Source organism: Tympanuchus pallidicinctus, unplaced genomic scaffold (assembly GCF_026119805.1).
Source record: "Tympanuchus pallidicinctus isolate F22 unplaced genomic scaffold, pur_lepc_1.0 scaffold184, whole genome shotgun sequence".
NCBI lineage: Eukaryota > Metazoa > Chordata > Aves > Galliformes > Phasianidae > Tympanuchus > Tympanuchus pallidicinctus.
Window position 1 is genome coordinate 40,867 of NW_026294704.1, and position 13,976 is coordinate 54,842.

A 13,976-nucleotide genomic window follows, 5' to 3' on the forward strand; every position below is an offset into this window, starting at 1 on the left:
GATGCAGAGTATGGGGGGTATGGGAGGATAGGGAGAATAAGGGGGGGTATGGGGGCACGTGGGGGGAATGGGGGGGTGGCGGAGATTTGGGGGGAATGGCGGAGATGGGGGGGAGAAGGGGGGTGGGGGGATCAGAGTTGGAGCCATGTGCACACAGTTATTTCCAATGGCATTCATTAAAGTTCAACGTCAGCTCTTTCAGGATTTCAGGAGTCGAAAGATGCGCAGATAAAAAACGGCCCTCCTGTGCGCTCACTGTGATGAACCTAATTATCCTCCCAGGGCCACGGGAGCAGCAAACTGTCCTGAGCAATGAAATAAGCCCCTGATTGCTGGTACTGCCACTGAAATGTGGAGGTTGGTTCAGACACGAGTGTGACTTCATGGGCAGTGAGATCAAGCAGCCCTAGCGTGGAACCGAACAGACTTTGCTGCTCAATTCAAGCCCCATTCCATTTCTGAACAGCCAGTCTAACAGCGTTTCTTTCTTTATGGCGGAGTCCAACCGAGGAGCGAAATGCACAGCTGTATGTGCAGCACTGAGCAGAGTGGGAGGTTCAGGGCATGGAGCACGCAGCTTTCAAAGCCCATCGAACTGAAGCGCAGTCACAAACTGCACATCTGCTCTGCTTTGCCAGCTTACATCCCAGGCTGTATTTTTAATGACAGGCGCCAGATCCTTTCAGAAAACATCTCACACCACTCCAGCTGTGGTGAAGCCGTGATGGCCAGCGGTTCTTGTAGGCTGATTTTGTTGGGCATCTCTGCAATGCTTCTCCTGCCTGCAGTCCCAAGCGCGGAGACTCAGGGACGTGCAGCCACTGCAATGCCAGCAGCCAGTTCTCAACCCACCTCACTGTCCCCTCGTCTGTCCCACAGCTTTGTTACAAGGATGTGGTGGGGGACAGCATCAAATGCCTCGCTGAAATCAAGGTAGGCCACATCCACTGCTCTCCCCCCATCCACCCAGCCAGAGACAACATCACAGAAGGCCACCAGGTTGGTGGAGCACGACCTCCCCCTGGTGAACCCGTGCCGACTGCTCCTCATCACCTCCTTTTCTTCCAGTTTAAGTTCCAGCTTAAACCCTCAACCACAGCCCCCAAGGACCCCCCCCGCCCCAAAAGGACCCCCACACCCCCCTCCACCCCACACAGAGGATCTCAGTGCCCCTCCAGGACCCCCCATCCCCTACACAGCCCCCCAAATTAACCCCCCAGGGACACTTTGATCCCACCCCCCTCCTCCCCCCCCCCCCTCCTCCTCCTCCCCAAAAAAAACCCCCACAACAACCCCCCCCCCCCACCACAGACGCCATCATTGATGTGGGCAGAGGGGATGTTCTGGGGTCGGTACCCAGCATTGGTGCAGTGGAAATGGCCATTGGGGCAGGCTGAGGTCTGTGAGGTGGGGGGGAAGGCGGGGGGTCAGGGAGGAAAACCCCCAAGAGTGGTGGGTGCAGGGCAGGAGGGCACAAAATTGTGGGGGGGCACAGGGTGTGGGGTGGGACATGGTGTGGGGGGGAGGCAAAGGGTGGGGGGAGGGGAGGGCTAAGGGTGGGTGGGGGGGGTGAGAGCTGGAGAGGGGGAGTGCCAAGGGTGTGGGGGGGGGGAAGCGAAGGGTGGGGTGGGGGTGAAGGGTGGGGGGGTGCACAGGGATTGGGGGAGTTGGAAGGTAAGGGGGGTGCAGGGCAGGTGAGCACAAAATTGTGGGGGGGGGGGCACGGTGTGGGGGAGGGGGGGGCCAAGGGTGTTGGGGGGGCCCAAGTGTGTGGGGGTGGAGAAGGGTCAGGGGGAGGGGGGGAAAGGGTGGGGGGGGATGGAAGGTGAGGGGGGGCACAGCGCATCAGGGGAGTGCAAGGCGGGTGGGCACAAAATTGGGGAGGGGGGGCACAGGGTGCGGGGGGGATCAGCAGGAGAAAGGGGGGCAAGGGGGGCACACGGCATTGGGGGGGTGCAGGGAGAGGGGAACACAGAGTGTGGGAGGGGCAAAATTCGGGGGGGTGGGCACAGGGTGTGAGGGGCCACCCGGGGGGGTTCCTTCATTTTGGGGATGGGGTCGAAGCCCCTGCAGACTGCATGGGGGGGGCTCACCAGGTTCGTCAGAGCCGTCGCGACAGTCGCAATAGTCGTCATTGACCCACTGGAAGGCGATGAGGGAGGAACCGTCCAGGCAGGTGAAAGGCTGGGATTCCTCATAGAAGTGATGGTCTGGGGAGGGGGGGGTTAAGGGGGGGTGCCCTCACGGGGGGGGGAGGTCTAGGGGGGGCAGCAGGGGGTGGTCACTCACTGCTCAGTGAGACGCCGCAGGGCCGCGTCACCTCCACAGCATCCGGGGGGGGGCAGCAGCAGGGGCAGCAGCATGGAAGGGGGGCTGGGGTGAAAAGGGGAGGGGGGGGCTGGAATCTATAACCCCCCCTTACTGGCCACCCCCAGCCCCACAGACTCCCAGCTCCCTATAGATGCTCCTCAGCTTCTCACAGATCGTCCTGGGGATATTTAAAGCCACCCCCCTCCCCCCAAAGGTTCCCTACAGGGCTCCTGCTGCTCCCCCTACAAAGCCCCAGTACCCCCCCCATACAGACCCTCCCATACAGACCGCCACCATGTCCCCATACAGACCTCCCCCCCCAGGCCTTCCCCCACTACAGACCCCCTCCCGAATACAGACCCCCTCCACGTTCCCATGCACACCTCCCCCCAGAGCTTCCCTCCCATAAAGACCCCCCTATACAAATCCCTTCCCCATATCCCCATACAGACTAGACCAGCCCAATAAAGACCCCCACCATGTCCCCATGCAGACGCCCTCATACAGACCCCCCCCATACAGACCCCCTCCCCATACAGGCCCCATTTATGGCCCTATACAGACCCCCCCATGTCCCCATGCAGACCCCCCCCACACACAAAAACCCCCCCACGCAGACCCCCCGGGGGGGGGGGGGCACAAAATTGTGGGGGGGGCACAGGGTGTGGGGTGGGCCATGGTGTGGGGGTAGAGGGGCTAAGGGTTGGGGGGGCAAAGGGTGGGGGGGAGTAAAAGGTGAGGCCCAAGGGTGTGGGGGGGGTGGGTGTGGAGAAGCGTGTGGGGGGGGGAAAGGTGGGGAGAGGGAGCACCAAGGATGTGGGGGGAAGGGGGAAGGATGTGGGGGAGGTGGGGGGGGGGCAAATGGGGGGGAAGGGGATGTGAGTGGGGGGGGAAGCCCAAGTGTGTGCAGGGGTGTGGGTAGATAAGAATGGGGGGGAGGGGCAAAGGGTGGCGGAGGAAATGAGGGGGGGGGGGGGAAGGGCTTGGGGGGGTGTGGGGGGGGCGAAGGGTGTGGGGGGTTGGAAAGTGAGGTGGGCACAGGTCATCAGGGTGGTGCAGGGCGGGTGGGCACAAAACTGTGGGGGGGGCACAGGATGTGCGGGGAAAGGGCACTGGGGGGGTCATAGATTGGGGGGGACACAGGGAATAGGGGGGTCAGCAGGTGAGGGGGGGGCACACGACATTGGGGGAGGAGCAGGGGGGAGCAAAATTATGGGGGGGGCAGAGAGCTTTGGGGATGGGGGGGACACAGGGTGTGAGGGGGCCACCCGGTAGGGTTCCCCCATTGTGGGGATGGGGTCGAAGCCCCTGCAGACCGCTTCTGGGGGAGGGGGGGGAGCAGGGGGGGCTCACCAGGTTCGTCAGAGCCGTCGCGACAGTCGCAATAGTCGTCATTGACCCACTCAAAGGCGATGGTGGAGGAACCGTCCAGGCAGGTGAAAGGCTGGGATTCCTCATAGAAGTGATGGTCTGGGGGGGGGGGGGGGGAGGTTAAGGGGGGGTGTCCTCATGAGGGGGGGCTCGAGGGGGGGGGGGTCACTCACTGCTCAGTGAGACGCCGCAGGGCCGCGTCACCTCCACAGCATCCGGGGGGGGGACCAGCATCAGGGGCAGCAGCATGGAAGGGGGGCTGGGGTGGAAAAGGGGAGGGGGGGCTGGAATCTATAACCCCCCCCAATTACTGGCCCCCCCCAGCCCCACAGACTCCCAGCTCCCTATAGATGCTCCTCGGCTTCTCACAGATCACCCGGGGATATTTAAAGCCCCCCCCTCCACCCCAAGGTTCCCTATAGGGCTCCTGCTGCTCCCCCTACAAAGCCCCAGTGCCCCCCCATACAAATCCCTCCCCATACAGAACCCCCAAGCAGACCCCTCCCCATACAGAACCCCCCAGACCTTCCCTCCCTTACAGACCCCCCCCACACCCCCATGCAGACCCTCCCATACAGACCCCCTCCCCAGCTTCCTCCCCATACAGACCCCCTTCATACAAACCCCCTCCCCACGTCCCCATACAAATCCCTTCCCCATATCCCCATGCAGACCAGACCAGCCCCATAAACACCCCCCCATGTCCCCATGCAGACCCCCCCCATACAGACCCCATTCATGGCCCTATACAGACAGCCATACGTCCCCATGCAGGCCCCCCCCATACAAAACCCCCTCACGCAGACCCCCCATACAGACCCCTCAGCCCCCTGCAGACCCTCCCGCTCCCCCCCAGTGCCCCATCTCCCCCCTACAGACCACGTGACCCGACACAGACCCCTCAGACTCACCCAAATCGCCACCGAGACCCCCACAGACCTCCCCTCCTTTTCCTATAGCCCCCCCTCCGCAATACCCCTCCCCCTTCAAGGCCCCTCCAGGTACCCCAGGACTCCCCCCACCTCACGTAGGACCCCACATCCTCTCCACACCCCCTTCCACCCCACACAGAGCTTTGAGGGCCTCAGTGCCCCTCCAGCCCCCCAAATTAACCCCCCAGGGACACTTTGATCCCACCCCCTTCCTCCCCCCCCAAAAAAAAAACCCCACAACGACCCCCCAACTCACCACAGACGCCATCATTGATGTGGGCAGAGGGGATGATCTGGGGTCGGTACCCAGCGTTGGTGCAGTGGAAATGGCCATTGGGGCAGGCTGAGGTCCCTGAGGTGGGGGGGGAGGGGAAGAGGAGGGGTCAGGGAGGAGGACCCCCAGGAGTGGGGGGTGCAGTGCAGGGGGGCACAAAATTGTGGGGGGGGCACAGGGTGTGGGGTGGGAGACAGGCTAAGAGTGAGTGGGGGGGCTAACGGTCGGGGGGGTGAAAGGTGAGGCCCAAGGGTGGGGGGGAGTGGGTGTGGAGAAGAGCAGGGGAGGAGAACAGTGGGGAGGGGGAGCACCAAGGATGTGGGCTGGGGGCTAAGGGTGTGATGCCAAGGGGTTGCGAAGGTGGGGGGGGGCAAACAGGGGGGTAGGGGGTGTAAGTGGGGAGGGAGGCCCAATGGTGGGGGGGGTTGTGGGTAGATAAGGGTGGGAAGGAGGGGCAAAAGGTGAGGGGGGCAAACAAGGGGGGGCAAGGATTTGGGGGGTTTGGGGAGGGGAGGGGGCGAGGGGTGGGTGGAAAGTGAGGGAGGGCACAGGTCATCAGGGTGGTGCAGGGTGGGTGGGCACAAAACTGTGGGGGGGGCACAGGATGTGGGGAGGGACACGGTGGGGGGGTCATAGAGTGGGGGGGGCACAGGGAATAGGGGGGTCAGCAGGTGAGCGGGGGGCACACGACATTGGGGGTGCAGGGGGGGGGCGCAAAATTATGGGGGGGGGCAGAGAGCTTTGGGGATGGAGGGGCACAGGGTGTGAAGGGGCCACATGGTAGAGTTCCCCCATTGTGGGGCTGGGGTCGAAGCCCCTGCAGACCGCTTCTGGGGGAGGAGCAGGGGGGGCTCACCAGGTTCGTCAGAGCCGTCGCGACAGTCGCAATAGTCGTCATTGACCCACTTGAAGGCGATGGTGGAGGAACCGTCCAGGCAGGTGAAAGGCTGGGATTCCTCATAGAAGTGATGGTCTGCGGGTGGGGGGGGGGGGGGGGGGGGTTAGGGGGCTGTCCTAATTAGGGGGGGCTCGGGCGGGGGTCACTCACTGCTCAGTGAGACGCCGCAGGGCCGCGTCACCTCCACAGCATCCGGGGGGGGGACCAGCATCAGGGGCAGCAGCATGGAAGGGGGGCTGGGGTGGAAAAGGGGAGGGGGTCTGGAATCTATAACCCCCCCCTTACTGGCCACCCCCAGCCCCACAGACCCCCAGCTCCCTATAGATGCTTCTTGGCTTCTCACAGATCACCCGGGGATATTTAAAGCCACCCCCCTCCCCCCAAGGTTCCCTATAGGGCTCCTGCTGCTCCCCCTACAAAGCCCCAGTACCACCCCATAGAGACCTCTCCCCATACAGACCCCCCCCACATCCCATGCAGACCCTCCCATACAGATGCCCCATACAGACCCCCCCAGGCCTTACCCTCCCTACAGACCCCCTCCCCAATACAGACCCCCTCCCCAGCTTCCCCCCCATACAGACCCCCCCTATACAAACACCCTCCCCAAGTCCCCATACAAATCCCTTCCCCATATCCCCATGCAGACCAGACCAGCCCCATAAAGACCCATCCCCATGTCCCCATGCAGACACCCCCATACAGACCCCATTCATGGCCACATACAGACCCACCCCATACAAAACCCCCCCACACAGACCCCCCATACAGACCCCTCAGCCCCCTGCAGACCCCCCCGCTCCCCCCCAGTGCCCCATCTCCCCCCTTCAGACCACGTGACCCTACACAGACCCCTCAGACTCACCCAAATCGCCACCGAGACCCCCACAGACCCCCACACCCCCTCCACCCCACACAGAGCTTTGGGGGTCACTCAGTGCCCCTCTAGGAACCCCCATCTCCTACACAGCCCCCAAAGCACCAACCCTAGAGACACATGGTGCCCCCCCCCCCACCTTGAGACCCCCGCAATACCCTAAACCACCTCCCCTCAAGGACCCCCCCACCCCACATAGGACCCCACATCCTCTCCAGACCTGCCTCCACCCCACACAGAGCTTTGAGGGCCTCAGTGCCCACCCAGGCCCCCCAATCCCCTACAGTGCCCCCAAATTAACCCCCCAGGGACACTTTGATCCCACCCCCCCCCCCCCCCCCTAAAAAACACCCCACAACGACCCCCCCACTCACCACAGACGCCATCATTGATGTGGGCAGAGGGGATGTTCTGGGGTCGGTACCCAGCGTTGGTGCAGTGGAAATGGCCATTGGGGCAGGCTGAGGGCCCTGAGGTGGGGGGGGGGGGGGGAGGGTCAGGGAGGAGGACCCCAGGAGTGGGGGGTGCAGGGCAGGGGGGCACAAAATTGTGGGGGGGGCACAGGGTGTGGGGTGGGACATGGTGTGGGGGTAGAGGGGCTAAGGGTGGGGGGGAGTGAAAGGTGGGGCCCAAGGGTGTGGAGGGGGGGGTGGGTGTGGAGAACGGTAGGGGGTGTGATGCCAAGGGTGCTGGGGAGGTGGGGGGGGGGGGGGGGGGCAAACGGGGGGGATGGGGGTGTGAGCGGGGGGGAGGCCCAAGGGTGTGGGGGGTGTGGGTAGATAAGGGTGGGAAGGAGGGGCAAAGGGTGAGGGGGGCAAATGTGGGGGGGCAAGTGTTTGGGGAGGGGTGGGGGGGGGGGGGGGGGAAGGGTGGCGGTGGTTGGAAAGTGAGGGTGGGCACAAAACTGTGGTTGGGGGCACAGGATGTGGGGAGGGACACGGTGGGGGGGCAAACGGCACGGGGGGGTCATAGAGTGGGGGGGCAGAGGGAATAGGGGGGTCAGCAGGTGAGGAGGGCACACGACATTGGGGGTGCAGGGGGGGCACAAAATTATGGGGGGGGGCACAGAGCTTTGGGGATGGAGGGGCACAGGGTGGGGGGGGCCAACCGGGGTGGTTCCCCCATTGTGGGGCTGGGGTCGAAGCCCCTGCAGACCGCTTCTGGGGGAGGGGGGGGAGCAGGGGGGGCCTCACCAGGTTCATCAGAGCCGTCGCGACAGTCGCAATAGTCGTCATTGACCCACTCAAAGGCGATGGTGGAGGAACCGTCCAGGCAGGTGAAAGGCTGGGATTCCTCAGAAGTGATGGCCTTGGGGGGTTTCCTGATGAGGGGGGGGTCACTCACTGCTCAGTGAGACGCCGCGGTCCCCCATCACCTCCACAGCATCCATGCGGGCGCCAGCAGCAGGGGCAGCAGCATGGAAGGGGGGCTGGGCTGTAAAGGGGAGGGGGGGCTGGAATCTATAACCCCCCCCTTACTGGCCCCCCCAGCCCCACAGACCCCCAGCTCCCTATAGATGCTACTCAGCTTCTCACAGATCACCCCGGGGATATTTAAAGTCCCCCCGCACCCCCTGCCCACAAAGTTCCCTATAGGGCTCCTGCTGCTCCCCCTACAAAGCCCCAGTGCCCCTCCCCATACAGATCCCTCCCCATACAGAACCCCCATGCAGACCCCTCCCCATACAGCCCCTTCCAGACCTTCCCCCCCACATATAGACCCCCCCATGCAAACTCCCTCCATATCCCCACGCAGACCCTCTCCCCAATACAGACCCCCTCCCCAGCTTCCCCCACATACAGACTCCTCCCCATACAGACCCCCTCCCCACGTCCCCATACAAATCCCTTCCCATATCCCCATACAGACCAAACCCCCTCCCCACGTCCCCATACAAATCCCTTCCCATATCCCCATACAGACCAGACCCCCCCATACAGACCCCCCCCATGTCCCCATGCAGACCCCTCCCCCATACAAACCCCCCACGCAGTGACATTCTTCCTTCTTGCCCCTTTTGAAGACCGCAGTGACATTGGCTCTCCTCCACTCCTCAGGCACCTCCCAGTCCTCCAACCCCTCCCAAAGACACCGAAAGCGGCTCAGCAATCACCTCTGCCAGCTCCCTCAGCTCCCGTGGATGCATCCCATCGGCTCCCATGGATTGGTGAACATTGCTGCTGCCTGGGCGCTCCCGGACCACCTCTTCCCTGACTGCAGGGAGGTCTTCCATTCCCCAGAGCCTCTCACTCACCGCCAGGGTCTCGGGTTCCTGAAGGGGAGCTTAAACCCTCAACCACAGCCCCCAAGGACCCCCCCGCTCCACACAGGACCCCCACACCCCCCTCCACCCCACACAGAGGATCTCAGTGCCCCTCCAGGACCCCCCATCCCCTACACAGCCCCCCAAATTAACCCCCCAGGGACACTTCGTTATGTTGCCCTGTCACCCCCCCCGCCCCCCCAAGAGACCCAAATGTCCTCAACCACCACCGTCCAAAGACCCCACATCCTCTCCACACCCCCGTCCACCCCGCACAGAGATTTGTAAGCCTCAGTGCTCCTCCAGACCCCCAAATTAACCCCCCAGGGACACTTTGATCCCACCCCCAAAAAAAAAAACCACAACGACCCCCCCACTCACCACAGACGCCATCATTGATGTGGGCAGAGGGGATGATCTGGGGTCGGTACCCAGCGTTGGTGCAGTGGAAATGGCCATTGGGGCAGGCTGAGGTCCCTGAGGTGGGGGGGGGAAGAGGGGGAAGTCAGGGAGGAGGACCCCAGGAGTGGGGGGTGCAGGGCAGGGGGGCACAAAATTGTGGGGGGAGCACAGGGTGTGGGGTGGGACATGGTGCGGGTCAGATGCAGAGGATGGGGGGAGGGGAGGGCTAAGGGTGTGTGGGGGGGGTGAAGTGTGGAGAGGGGGGGAGCGAAGGGTGGGGGGGTGCACAGGGATTGCAGGGGTTGGAAGGTGAGGGGGCTGCAGGGCGGATAAGCACAAAATTGAGGAGGGGGGGAGGGTGTGAGGGGCCACCCGGGGGGGTTCCCTCATTTTGGGGATGGGGTCGCAGCCCCTGCAGACCGCTTCGGGGGGGGGCTCACCAGGTTCGTCAGAGCCGTCGCGACAGTCGCAATAGTCGTCATTGACCCACTTGAAGGCGATGGTGGAGGAACCGTCCAGGCAGGTTAAAGGCTGGGATTCCTCATAGAAGTGATGGTCTGGGGAGGGGGGGGTTAAGAGGGGGTGCTCTCATGGGGGAGGAGGTCTAGGGGGTCCGGGGGGGGCAGCAGGGGAGCAGGGGGGGGTCACTCACTGCTCAGTGAGACGCCACAGGGCCGCGTCACCTCCACAGCATCCGGGGGGGGGACCAGCATCAGGGGCAGCAGCATGGAAGGGGGGCTGGGGTGGAAAAGGGGAGGGGGGGCTGGAATCTATAACCCCCCCCCTTACTGGCCACCCCCAGCCCCACAGACTCCCAGCTCCCTATAGATGCTCCTTGGCTTCTCACAGATCGCCCTGGGGATATTTAAAGCCACCCCCCTCCCCCCAAAGGTTCCCTATAGGGCTCCTGCTGCTCCCCCTACAAAGCCCCAGTACCACCCCATACAGACCCTCCCATACAGACCTCCCCCCCCGCAGGCCTTCCCCAACTACAGACCCAGTCCCCAATACAGACCCCCTCCACGTTCCCATGCACACCTCCCCTTAGAGCTTCCCCCCCATACAGACCCCCCCTATACAAATCCCCTCCTCACAACCCCATACAAAATCCCGTCCCCATATCCCCATACAGACTAGACCAGCCCAATAAAGACCCCCACTATGTCCCCATGCAGACGCCCTCATACAGACCCCTCCCACATCCCCACACAAACCCCCTCCCCATACAGACGCCATTCATGGCCCTATACAGACCCCCCTACGTCCGCATGCAGACCCCAAAGCACCAACCCTAGAGACACATGGTGCCCCCCACCCCACCTTGAGACCCCTCCAATACCCTCAACCACCACCCCCCAAGGACCCCCCCACCCCACATAGGACCCCACATCCTCTCCAGACCTGCCTCCACCCCACACAGAGCTTTGAGGGCCTCAGTGCCCACCCAGGCCCCCCAATCCCATACAGCCCCCCAAATTAACCCCCCAGGGACACTTTGATCCCAACCCCCTCCTCCCCCCCAAAAAAACACCCCACAAAGACCCCCCCCACTCACCACAGACGCCATCATTGACGTGGGCAGAGGGGATGTTCTGGGCTCGGTACCCAGCGTTGGTGCAGTGGAAATGGCCATTGGGGCAGGCTGAGGGCCCTGAGGTGGGGGGGGGGGGGGGGAAAGGGGACTCAGGGAGGAGGACCCCAGGAGCGGGGGGTGCAGGGCAGGGGGGCACAAAATTGTGGGGGGGCACAGGGTGTGGGGTGGGACATGGTGTGGGAGTAAAAGGTGAGGCCCAAGGGTGTGGGGGGGGTGGGTGTGGAGAAAACGTGTCGGGGGGCTGAACAGTGGGGAGAGGGAGCACCAAGGATGTGGGCAAGGGGGCTAAGGGTGTGATGCCAAGGGGTTGGAAGGTGGGGGGGGGCAAACAGGGGGTAGGGGGTGTGAGTGGGGGGGGAAGCCCAAGTGTGTGCGGGGGTGTGGGTAGATAAGAATGGGGGGGAGGGGCAAATGGTGGTGGGGGAAACGAGGGGGGGGGGGAAGGGCTTAGGGGTGTGGGGGGGGGCGAAGGGTGTGGGGGGTTGGAAAGTGAGGTGGGCACAGGTCATCAGGGTGGTGCAGGGCAGGTGGGCACAAAACTGTGGGGGGGGGCAGAGGATGTGGGGGGGACACGGTGGGAGGGGCGAAAGGGCACGGGGGGTCATAGAGTGTGGGGGGCAGAGGGAATAACGGGATCAGCAGGTGAGCGGGGGGCACACGACATTGGGGGGTGCAGGGGGGAGCAAAATTATGGGGGGGGGCAGAAAGCTTTGGGGATGGAGGGGCACAGGGTGGCGGGGGGGCCAACCGCGGGGGTTCCCCCATTGTGGGGCTGGGGTCAAAGCCCCTGCAGACTGCTTCTGCGGGAGGGGGAGGAGCAGGGGGGGCTCACCAGGTTCGTCAGAGCCGTCGCGACAGTCGCAATAGTCGTCATTGACCCACTTGAAGGCGATGGTGGAGGAACCGTCCAGGCAGGTGAAAGGCTGGGATTCCTCAGAAGTGATGGTCTGGGGAGGGGGGGAGTTAAGGGGGGTGTCGTCATGAGGGGGGGCTCAAGGGGGGGGGGGTGGGGTAACTCACTGCTCAGTGAGACGCCGCAGGGCCACGTCACCTCCACAGCATCCGGGGGGGGGACCAGCATCAGGGGCAGCAGCATGGAAGGGGGGCTGGGGTGGAAAAGGGGAGGGGGGGGCTGGAATCTATAACCCCCCCCACTTACTGTCCCCCCCAGCCACACAGACCCCCAGCTCCCTATAGATGCTCCTCAGCTTCTCACAGATCACCCCGGAGATATTTAAAGCCCGCCCCCTCCACCCCAAGGTTCCCTATAGGGCTCCTGCTGCTCCCCCTACAAAGCCCCAGTGCCCCCCCATACAAATCCCTCCCCATACAGAACCCCCAAGCAGACCCCTCCCCATACAGACCCCCCCCACGCAGACCCCCTCCATATCCCCATGCAGACCCTCCCATACAGACCCCCTCCCCACCCTCCACCCCATACAGACCCCCTTCATACAAACCCCCTCCGCACGTCCCCATACAAATCCCTTCCCCATATCCCCATGCAGACCAGACCAGCCCCATAAACACCCCCCCCATGTCCCCATGCAGACCCCCCCCATACAGACCCCATTCATGGCCCTATACAGACAGCCATACATCCCCATGCAGGTCCCCCCCATACAAAACCCCCTCACGCAGACCCCCCCATACAGACCCCCTCCACACCCCCTACGGACCCCTCAGCCCCCTGCAGACCCTCCCGCTCCCCCCCAGTGCCCCATCTCCCCCCTGAGACCACGTGACCCGACACAGACCCCTCAGACTTACCAAATCGCCACCGAGACCCCCACAGACCTCCCCCCCTTCCCCTATAGCCCCCCCTCCGCAATACCCCTCCCCCTTCAAGGCCCCTCCAGGTACCCCAGGACTCCCCCCACCACACGTAGGACCCCACATCCTCTCCACACCCCCTTCCACCCCACACAGAGCTTTGAGGGCCTCAGTGCCCCTCCAGCCTCCCAAATCAACCCCCCAGGGACACTTTGATCCCACTCCCTTCCTCCCCCCCCCCAAAAAAAAACCCCACAACAACCCCCCCAACTCACCACAGACGCCATCATTGACGTGGGCAGAGGGGATGTTCTGGGGTCGGTACCCAGCATTGGTGCAGTGGAAATGGCCATTGGGGCAGGCTGAGGTCCCTGAGGTGGGGGGGGGGGAAGAGGGAGGGGGTCAGGGAGGAGGACCCCAGGAGTGGGGGGGTGCAGGGCAGGGGGGCACAAAATTGTGGGGGGAGCACAGAGTGTGGGGTGGGACATGGTGTGGGTCAGATGCAGAGGATGGGGGGAGGGGAGGGCTAAGGGTGTGTGTGGGGGGGTGAAGTGTGGAGAGGGGGGGGGCGCCAAGGGTGCGCGCGGGGGAGCAAAGGGGGTGTGTGTGTGGGGGGGGGGAGCGAAGGGTGGGGTGGGGGTGAAGGGTGGGGGGGTGCACAGGAATTGAGGGGGTTGGAAGGTGAGGGGGGTGCAGGGCGGATGGTCACAAAATTGGGGAGGGGGGGCACAGGGTGAGGGGGGATCAGCAGGTGAAAGGGGGGCAAGGGGGGCACACAGCATTGGGGGGGGTGCAGGGTGAGGGAGGGTGCGGGGAACACAGAGTGTGGGAGGGGCAAAATTCGGGGGGGGGGGCACAGGGTGTGGGGGGGCCACCCGGGGGGTACCCTCATTTTGGGGATGGGGTCGAAGCCCCTGCAGACCGCTTCGGGGGGGGGCTCACCAGGTTCGTCAGAGCCGTCGCGACAGTCGCAATAGTCGTCATTGACCCACTTGAAGGCGATGAGGGAGGAACCGTCCAGGCAGGGGAAAGGCCGGGATTCCTCATAGAAGTGATGGTCTGGGGAGAGGGGGGTTAAGGGGGGGGTGCCCTCACGTGGGGGGAGGTCTAGGGGGTCCGGGGGGGGCAGCAGGGGAGCGGGGGGGGGGTCACTCACTGCTCAGTGAGACGCCACAGGGCCGCGTCACCTCCACAGCATCTGGGGGGGGCAGCAGCAGGGCAGCAGCATGGAAGGGGGGCTGGGGTGGAAAAGGGGAGGGGGGGCTGGAATCTATAACCCCCC

At 63.9% G+C, this 13,976-nt stretch overlaps 1 protein-coding gene across 1 annotated transcript; it reads right to left on the minus strand.

Moving 5' to 3' along the window:
- Nucleotides 1-157: 157 nt before the first annotated feature.
- On the minus strand, nucleotides 158-13,649 carry LOC128079446 (uncharacterized). Its single transcript, XM_052680673.1, has 14 exons — nucleotides 13,637-13,649; nucleotides 12,970-13,065; nucleotides 11,942-12,027; nucleotides 11,754-11,868; nucleotides 9,307-9,402; nucleotides 8,776-8,934; nucleotides 8,038-8,091; nucleotides 7,856-7,970; nucleotides 7,037-7,132; nucleotides 5,744-5,860; nucleotides 3,664-3,780; nucleotides 2,290-2,373; nucleotides 2,094-2,210; nucleotides 158-782 (listed from the first exon to the last, which is right to left on the minus strand). Exons 2-14 carry the CDS (start codon nucleotides 13,045-13,047, stop codon nucleotides 640-642), a joined length of 1,377 nt encoding a protein of 458 aa, XP_052536633.1. The 5' UTR covers nucleotides 13,048-13,065; nucleotides 13,637-13,649; the 3' UTR covers nucleotides 158-639.
- Between the last annotated feature and the right edge of the window lie 327 nt (nucleotides 13,650-13,976).